The sequence below is a fragment of the Pteropus alecto genome, unplaced genomic scaffold, assembly GCF_000325575.1.
Source record: "Pteropus alecto unplaced genomic scaffold, ASM32557v1 scaffold45, whole genome shotgun sequence".
NCBI classification, from domain to species: domain Eukaryota; kingdom Metazoa; phylum Chordata; class Mammalia; order Chiroptera; family Pteropodidae; genus Pteropus; species Pteropus alecto.
This window is the reverse complement of record NW_006442491.1, coordinates 36944064-36953693: the sequence shown is the minus strand read 5'-3', so window position 1 is coordinate 36953693 and position 9630 is coordinate 36944064. Positions and strand designations below refer to the sequence as shown.

Genomic DNA, 9630 nt, shown 5'->3' with positions numbered 1-9630 from the left:
CAATGTTTTCTTCTAAAGCAAGTTGCTTTCAATCTATGAGTTTTTTCCTATGTCAGTCACTTGATTATTTGCTCAAGTTACCAGTTACCCACAAGGCGGGGGGTGGGGTGAGGGGTGGTGCTCACTAGAACATTTGGGGAGCACGGGGCAAGCTCTGTCTGAGGCATCTCTCTTCCCTCTCCGGGTGCCACCGAGCCCCTTCCTCCGTCCTCCCTGACTGTTCTCCAAACCCCCGTTGCACGGAGCAAAGAAGGGGGCCACCCCACAGCCTGTGCAGACAAACAGCCAGCCCCTCCATTCAACACACTCAGAGGGACAGCTGGGATCCCAGCTTCTCCCGTCGCTTTTGTCCGGAAGCAGCATTGACGACGAGTTTAATTACGCAGTTAAAGTCATTTTCCTGAGCTGAACAAATATTTACAGCACATTTTGCTGCAAATTGCTTCGCCTGGAGAAAGGTTCTGCCGTTTGGGCTGGCGTGATTCACACATTTACGTGCTGCGGTACCGGGGGCCAAGCCGTGCGAGCAGGTGGCAGACGAGCGAGCCCCAGAAGTGAGCATCAGCACGGAGACGCGGCAGGTGTCCGCCCGGTGGACGTGTCCTGGCTCCCACTGCGGCGCCCCTGCGGGCCGATGCCACGCGCTGCTCCTCCCTGGCGGCCACAGATCCTGGCTCTGCCGCATCGGAGACCCCCCTGGGCTGTGCCCTGGTGCTGGGGGGCCGCGTGGCAGGGAGCATCGGGCGGGGAGCAGCTCTGTGATGGCTGACGTGAGGTCATCTGTGCGGTGTCCTGGGGACCGGGCCTTAAGCAGGGAGCGGGCGGACATCTCCCGGGGGCCCCACTGTGCAGAGCTTCCTGTTCCAGCCGGAACAGGAAAACTCAAGGCAAAACCTGGGAGAAGCAGAAAAGAGTCACGTTCTTTACCTGACTCCCTTGTCCCCATCTCAAGCCCCCTTTTCACCCCATGGAGGGAACTGGATCGTGGTCCCTTCACCCCACAGAGGGGACTTGATCTCGGTCCCTTGGGGTGAGGTCAGTTGACTCAGGGTTTTCTCAGTTTGAAGCACCCTTACCCCCTGCTCGGCTCCCCAGTTTGCAGCGAAGTTCTGGGCGGAGGAAGAGGACGGAAGTGACATTCAAAATCTTTAACAACGGGGCGGAGGTGGGGGCGCAGCTATCACGCAGGCACCCCAGAGCTGCGTCTGGGAGGCCGTCAGCTGTGTGGGAAGGTCGGGGGCCTGGGATGGATGAGTGGGGGCAGCAGGGGCTGGAGCAGTGGCCCCCCCACCCCGCAGCCTGGGGGAGATTCCAGCCTCTCCCCTCCAGCCCCGCCTCGCTGTCAGCCCTGAGTGGAGAGGCGGGCCGGTCTCCCCCACCTTGACCTGTGCGACCGTGACCGTGGGCCCTGGTCCCCACAGGAGGTCTGTCCAGGTCAGCGATGCTCTCTGGCTTTTCCCCGGAATGGGCAGTGGGAGCGGGGCCAGGGGGAGGCTGCACAAGGCAGAGGGCCGCTCCCGAGTCAGGCTGGTCACCGTGGGGCCAGCTGTGGGGAGGCGGCGAGGTCCCTGTCTCTGTTGTTGCATCGACGTAATCACACTGAAGACTGGCAGTGAACAGACGGGAAGAGCCGTCCTCACCCCACCCGCATCTTAGTGTAGGGAGGAGGCGAGAGGATTAAGATGTTAATCAAGCCACAGTCCAGACTGCAGTGGAGACTGCAATACGCCGAGCAGCCCTGGGCCGGGCCGGGCCGGGCTGGGCCGGGAGGAGCCTGCAGGACAAAGGGAGGTTTGTGCTGGGATCCGCACAGCCCATTCCCCGCCCCGTGAAGGGGAAACAGGCACCAGAGCCATTCCCTAAATGGCCGAAACCATGGGGAGCCTGTGGATTGGAGGCTGCGGGCCAACAGCAGGCCTCTCTCTCTCCATATTCTTACCTCTCACGCTGCCGACCCTTCCCTTCCTCACTGTGTGTCCCTATCGAAGGAAATGACATGTAAACGGAACTCCCCGAGCACTTAGGGTCCCTCCCAGGGCCTCTCGCTGCTCGTCTCTCTCTGTGTCACGGTCCCTCTCACCCTCTGCCTCTGAGGAGACCGCACTCTGTCTGTGGAGCGGGACCCCGTCTCTGATAAGTTTTCCTTTTGACTCTGACTTCGGCGTGCGTGTTGAATTCTTCCTACACCCTCCGCCAAAGGCCCCTCTTCCTCTCCGGGTGCGGGCTTGGTCTTCCCCGCACCCCAGCTCGGGGCGTTTGCCCTGTCCTGCGTCGACCTCTCTTTAACGGCCCTCCTGAGAAGGCGCATCGTTAACGCCTGTGTCACAGCCGAGGGGCCGAGGGGGCGGAGGCTCGCCCCACTGCTGGGGAGACCGACTCACATCCGGACCCTCCGGCCCAGGGTCTGCGCTGAGCTGGGCTCTGATTTCATCCCCGGGCCCCAGGATGACCCCATGGCACAGGTACGAGTGTCACTTCAGGTGACGCTGTGGCAAGAGGCAGAGCCGGAATGTGTCCAAGGTCGCCGGTGTTAACTCTCCCCACTCCCCAACACCCCCCTGCTTCCCGCAAAGGAAGGGGGCAGACGGGGAAAAGCAGGCTCGAGCCCTTTCCCACAGATGACCTCACCTGTGTGCCCTGTCACTGCAGCCGTAACGGCGATGACAAAGCAGAGGTCGGCTGGGGCTCAGGGCCACCTGGCAGGGCGGTGGGTCACGGGGCCTGCAGGGTCCAGGCCCCGCGGCCTTGAAGCTCGGAAGGAACATGTACGTGGCACCCAGTCCAGGGCTCCGGGTTAAGGTGCACCCGAGGAGCAAGGGGCAGAGGACGGAGGGCCCGGCCACCCCAGTCCTGCCCTCCCGCCTGCCACACTGTCCCCGGACGCCCCCGGGGAGCGCGGGGACAGGGTCGTTGTCCCCATTCAGTATTTGCTGTTTTATTTACTGTGCTCTGCTCTTTAACCCCGATTCCAGCGTGGCCCCAGAACCCGCGGGGGTCACAGTGACTCCTGCGTTGGGTTTTAATCAAAGACGTTGGTCCCAGTGTGGGTTTGGGGTCCCCCAGGGAGGGCCGACCAGGAACCAGGACACTAGGTTTTCATCCCCCAGCGTGGCCTCCTACAAATCGGCCCCGCAAAATGACGTTGTAGCATCCCGATTATTGTAGCCACCGGGGCCAGCTCAGAAACCCAGCTGTGGAGGTGGACAGAACACTCGGTTGGCACAGTTTGGAGAAACTGAGGCAGGAGCCAATGGCAAGCATTCAGGGCTCCTGACAACCCTTATTCCGTTTAAGGCAACTCCTCTAGGCTGTCCCCCAGGCTTCCAGGGCCTGGTGGCCACACGGTCAGTCGCAAGTCTACTGGGTGGGAGGGCAACGCCGTGCAAGAGCGTGAGGACTTCTGAGATGGCCCTCCCTGTCTGCAGAGGGGTGGAACCTGCCGAGGGCCTAGACCGGCCCGGGGCGCACGCTTTAACAATGGTGCCCACACTCTGTCCTGGAAACCCATCTCAGGGGTCCAAGGAACCGCCTCAGAGGCCACCAGGGCAGAAGCCAGGTGGCCTGGGTCCCCCGCTGCCCTGCCCGGCCTCAGGTGGGCAGCCTCCTGTTTTGTGTCCCTTAGACTTCCAGTCTCTGAGTCAGCGTGCGTGTCCACCAAATGTACTGAGAGGAAGGAACTCGGTGTGAAAGCCGCTGATCTAAACTAACAGCCGGTGGCATCGAGTCCACCCTACGGGCCACTCTGCCGGGACAGCCAGGCCAGCTCTCAGCTCCTCGAAGGGAAGGAAAACTCTGGTAGCCATGTCCTCGCCCCACTGATGTGCCACGTCAAGTTCATGGCCTGTCTGGGTTGTTCCCAAGCACCCAACAAACACGGGAGCAGAAGGAGCAGGCGAGGGCTGCAGGCCCACACCAAGGGCGGCCCACGCGAACCCCCCATTGACCGGAAGCTCGGTATACAGAAGGCGCCCAGTTAGTGCTCTTGCCTCGGAGACGCCCTTGGCTGCTCCTTCTGAGAGCGCTTTTCTCTGTCCTCCCCTCCCCTGTGGATGACTTTGAGAAAAGTGTTGCTCAAAAAAGAGTTTTTTGACAAAACTGGCTGCAATGTAATTTTTGTGGAAGGTCCAGCCCCCAGACACAAATTTTGACCAAGAAACACATTTTAAACTCTCCCATTCCAGTTAAAGACCCACCTTTAAAGGTTTATAGGATTATTAAAGGACACTAACTAGGGGTGGCTGCATGTCATCTCTGGGTGACATTCTGCTCATACCTCCCCATCAGAGCCTTTCCGCTTCTCCCATCCCCCCAACCATGCCTCCTTAATGGCGATCCCAAAGTCCCCACGTTCTTTGGAGAGGATCTGAATCACGAGGTGTTTCATCGAAGAGCCCTCTCTTCCTGGTGGTTCAAATAAAAAACAAAAGCAAACAACTCCGTCTTTTCTACAAAAGTTTATTTCGTGATTTTCCAAGAAGTGTTAAGAGGAACATTTGAAATTATGTAAATGTAAGAAACAGTGGTATACAAAATAATTTAAACACACATATTAATAATGAAGCAATCGGCCTTTCTAGCAACGACTAGTATGTAATCTTGCCCAAGATTTTTGCAAAGGTATTAAATGTATTTTAGATTACAGCGCATAAACACATGTGCACAAATACACCACACACACTCACGTATACAGCTCAAGTATTTTTTGTGTCATTCCGGCTAACCGATACCACTAAAACGAAAAAAAAAAAAAAAAAAAAAAAAAAAAAAAAAAAAAGACTAAATGCCCGAGTGTCCTTAAGATTGAACAAATGTGCGTTGGCTCGTGAATTTTGGAGACGTGCTGCGATTTTCCCTCCCAGGCTCATTAGCTACTAGCAGGAACTCTGTGGTCTCATCTAACTATTGAAGTGTGTCTGGGATGCGCTCATTAGTGGGGCCACCACGCGGCTGCTGTGGGAGGTGTCAGCTCAGGAGACGCCACTCTCTCTCGCTGCTGCCAGGGCAGCTCATGGATTGGAAAGGGGGCGATTTTAAGGGTGAAGCCCTGAGTCTGACTCCATCTGGCTGACTCTCTGCCTCAGAGCCAAGATCTCTCTCTCTACCTCGTAGGGGAGGTCGGTGTTCACTTGCTCCTCCAGGTACGTCTGGGTGACTTCCGCCTCCTCCTCCCAGAACTCCTTGGAGACGTCCAGGAGCTCCTTCACGTTGACATCCCCCAGGCCTTTCAGATTCAGGGCCCCCTCCTCCGGGACGTAGCCGATGGCCGTGAGCTTGGCACCACCTTTCCCGTCGATCCGGTTAAACATCCACTCCAGGACCCTGACATTCTCGCCAAACCCCGGCCAGAGGAACTTGCCCTCCTTGTCCTTCCGGAACCAGTTGACGTGGAAGATCTTGGGCAGCTTGGCTGCCGGGTGCTGGGCCATGCTGAGCCAGTGGGCCAGGTATTTGCCAAAGTTGTAGCCAAAGAAAGGCCTCATGGCGAAGGGGTCATGCATGATGACTTTGCCTGTTAACAGAGTGGGGCTCTGTTAGTAAATGGCGCTCACAGAACGATGGTGGTGTGTTTACTGTTGACATAGGCATGCTTGGTCTTCTCTTTCTCTCTACAGAGAGAGAGAGAAAGAGAGACAGACAGACACACAGACACACAGAGGCAGAGGGAACGCCAGTCACGCTTCTCTGTAGTTTCAGACTTTGACTTAGATGTGTACCTTTGTGTTCGGCGGCCGCCGTGGCCTCTGATCTCATGGCCGCCCCCACGAACACCCCGTGCTGCCAGCTGAGGGCTTCGTAGACAAGAGGGACACCTTTAGCAGGAAAAAAGAAACATTCCTTAAGGGCTTGGATACCCAGACCCTTCAGCCGATGATGTCATCCCACAAAATGGAAAGACGTGGCCAGAAGGCATGTTTCTAATTCTGCTAATTTTGTTTTCCTAGAGCTGAAGGGCAGAAAATTGTCAAAGTTACGCCACCGAGGACACGCAGCCGGGAGGAAGATGGTTAAGGCAACACTAGATCAAGGGTCCAGAAAGGCTCTGGGTGGCCAGAAGCGGGGGTCCTACGTCCGAGCTCGCCAATTGTCCTGGGTGTGAGGAAAGGGGGCTTGGGCTGCTTGGCACCTCTGGGAGGATCACAGAAACGGAGGACCTCACAGAGCCCCCCTCCCCAGGTGGGGGAGGGCCTCACCATTAGGGCGACGCCCTCCGAAGATGATGCCCTCGATGGGCACGCCTTCTGGAGCCTCCCAGGCGGGGTCGATGATGGGGCACTGGCTGGCCGGGGTGCAGAACCGCGAGTTGGGGTGGGCGCAAGGTTCCCCTACAAACAGCGAGAGCGGAGAGGCGCCTTAGCGTCTGGCCGGCACGGGCGGCCTCCACAGGCTGGAGCAGCAGGCCCTCCCGAGGGGGCTCACCATCCTCGGGGGTCCACTCCTTCTTCTTCCACGAAGTGAGGCTGATGCCTGCGGCCAGCGGCTCGTCAATGCCTTCCCAGTAAACGCCCCCGTCACTGGTCTCAGCCACGTTGGTGAAGATAGTGTTCTTCCGGATGGTTTCGATGGCGTTGGGGTTTGTCTTCACGGAGGTCCCAGGAGCGACACCAAAAAATCCATTTTCGGGGTTGATAGCCCTTAAGTTACCTGGAAAGTTTGAAATCGAACAGGTGGAAATGAACGCCGAGCAAAGCATGATGTGTTCTCTGGTATCCTGACGCGCTCAATTCTGTACCAAATTCTCAAGTCTTTTTCTTTCTCCTCCTTAGAATATATTTCTCTCTTCTCACCCAAGCATTAGATTTACAACTCGTTCTTCCTCATCATCAGTGTCCTACCAAAACTATTTTAACACATTTATTATGTAAACAAACAGCCGCGCAGGGCCCCGTTTCAATCCAGATTTGGTATTAGAAAGAACGCGACACAGAACACATCTGTTGAAGACGTCGCACGATCTGAAATAACCGAATTACAAATCCAAAGTGTGCACTCGGGGAGAAGTCGGCACGTTCACTTAGGTCCAGTTATCATCAGCAACGGTTGGGCCTAAAAGAGTCACCTTGCTGGTCGAATTTCATCCAGGCGATGTCGTCACCCACACACTCTACTTTCCACCCCGGCAGCGTGGGGTTCATCATGGCCAGGTTGGTCTTCCCGCAGGCGCTGGGGAAGGCCGCGGCAAAGTACTTCTTCCGGCCCTCGGGGTTGGTCACGCCCAGGATCTGGAGGAGACAAATCCCCGCCTGAAGCTCCGCCTCCCTTTCTTAGCCAGAACCGGTTCCTCAGCGCGTCAGCCCACCGTGTGCCCCGAAGCCCCCTAAGGCTGGCTCCCCAACCTCTGTGTCTTCAGGTACCCAAACAGATATTTAGGATAATGAGGTCCAAAGGCTCTCTGCTGGTCTGATGGCGTTGGAGGCCCTTCAGAAGGGGCGTCCACGAGAGTGTTAATCATTATGGACGGAATTTCCAAATCTGTCCTTGGGACGCGTTGGGCCTTGGCCGATGGACACGGTGACGTCGTGTGTACTTGCCCGCGCCCCGCCCCAGCCCCGGCCTCCACCTGGCACGCTCAGGAAGAAGTCCCTGCATCTTACCAGCATGTGCTCTGCCAGCCACCCCTCCTCCTTGGCCAGCCGGCCGGCCATCCTCAGGGCAAAGCACTTCTTCCCAAGGAGCGAGTTCCCGCCGTACCCGCTCCCAAAGGAGATGATCTCTCTGCGGTCGGGCAGGTGGGCGATGAGCGTCAGCTCGGGGTTACAGGCCCAGCCGTTCACCAGAGGCTCTGCACAGGGGGGCACATGCCGCGTTAGTGTGGCATGACCCCCTCCAGGGGTCCCCGGAAGACGGGTGAAGCTTACTTTTTAAAATTCTGGATTTGATTTTGAAGGAGCGTGCTTACGTTTCAAAGGCAAAGGGCAGCCCACGGAGTGGAGGCACTTGACGAAGTCCCCCTCACCCAGAGCCTCCAGGACGGGCGTGCCCATTCGCGTCATGATGCGCATGCTGGCCACCACGTACGGAGAATCGGTCAGCTCGATGCCGATCTTTGACAGAGGCGAGCCCAGGGGCCCCATGCTGAATGGGGTGACGTACATGGTGCGACCTGGAGGGCCAGTCAGGGGGAGCAGCTGAGAAACGACCTCACCCTCACAACTGACCGACCGTTTCCCTAGGTGGGCTCGTTTTCATGGTGCCCTCTCAAAACGTCGCGCCCTACTTGCCACCAGCCCCCCGGTTTATAGGGGTCCACTGGAAAGCGAACAGGACGCCTCAACGAAAGGGCTTTCGTAAATGTGCCGTCGAGTTCCGCCAGACTCTCCTACATCTACACGTGTAGAGAGTTTTCACGTTCCCATGAGACGGTCTGCGAAACCCAAACTGAGGAGGGGCTCGTGTCCCATACATTGCCAAGTTCACACATGGAGCGTAAAGACCCCTGAGAATGGAGGTTTCCATTCCGCTACCATTCCGCTAGGCTGGACATTAAAAAAGGCTTGTTGACATTCTGCCCAATCAAGTACACGTTCTGTTTACCTTTCATGCAGCCTGGAAACCGGACACTGAAGGCTTTCTCAAAGTCCTCCTCGGACATCCAGCAACCCAGCTGGCTGAGGCCACTTTTGGGGATGGGCACTGCATCTCTTTGCTCTTGGGTAACGATGACCGTCTTGCTCTCAATTCTGGCCACGTCCCTGGGGTCGGTGAGCGCCAGCCAGCTGCAAAAATCAAAAGCACACAGGTTAGGGAGGGGAGGGAGGCGCTGCTGTCTTGCCTGGCAGCAGCGGCTGGACTGCCTCAGCCAGGCGTCACTCAGGAATGGACCGGTCGATTCGTTATTGTGTCCTGGCCACACCGTGAAGGTGCCGAGCACGCTGACAACGTTCTATAGATGTGGACAGCCACACCCGCTGGGACGTGGTCAGGACACATTTACTAGACCGTGAGCTCCTCTCTGCGGACAGGGACGGTCCGACTTCCGTTTTCATCAGGAACAGAGTCTGCGAAGAGCATTGGTTTGTACGTGCCACCTCACCGAAGGCCTGGGCCCTACAACTGTCATTAAATTCTATATGGCTCTGGCCAGCTGGTTAAGTTTTTCTAGAGCTGGCCACCCCCCACCTCCCGAGAGGTCTTCATCAGCACCACGTCGGCAGGGGACCGGGAGCTGCTGGGGCTGGAGGCCACTCTTACCAGTTGTCATACTTCTTCAGCCTCTTGAGCGTCCCTTGCGCCTCCATGAGCTCCAGCAGCTGCCGGTTCTCTTCCTCCGAGCCATCGCAGATGTGGATGTCCTTGGGCTGGCACAGCTTGGCGCTGCTCTCCACGAACTCTCTCACCGCCGGGGGCAGACTGTCCAGGGAGCCCCGGACGACTTTGCCGGAGAAGCCGGGGCCGTTTTGCAGCTGAGGAGGCATTTCCGTGGGATCACGTTGAGGAGCACGGCTGCCCAGGTTACCTGAAAGAGACAGCACGGGCTTCCTGAGCGAAAACAAGGAAGCCCTCGAACGAACTTGACCTACTTTGTTTGGGTGACACGCCTCAGACAGTCAAGATGAGTTTGCGCTATCGAGGTAATTTTTAGAAACGTAAATTCAAAAGCTCTACCTATCTTTCTTCTCTCTGGATGATGTC

The 9630-nt window shown here is 57.2% G+C and overlaps 1 protein-coding gene across 1 annotated transcript; it reads right to left on the bottom strand.

Moving 5' to 3' along the window:
* Positions 1 to 5030: 5030 nt before the first annotated feature.
* On the bottom strand, positions 5031 to 9413 carry PCK1 (phosphoenolpyruvate carboxykinase 1). The gene is made up of 9 exons (XM_006922098.1): positions 9190 to 9413; positions 8533 to 8714; positions 7898 to 8101; positions 7593 to 7780; positions 7058 to 7220; positions 6418 to 6642; positions 6192 to 6323; positions 5715 to 5810; positions 5031 to 5509 (listed from the first exon to the last, which is right to left on the bottom strand). Exons 1-9 carry the CDS (start codon positions 9411 to 9413, stop codon positions 5031 to 5033), a joined length of 1893 nt encoding a protein of 630 aa, XP_006922160.1.
* Between the last annotated feature and the right edge of the window lie 217 nt (positions 9414 to 9630).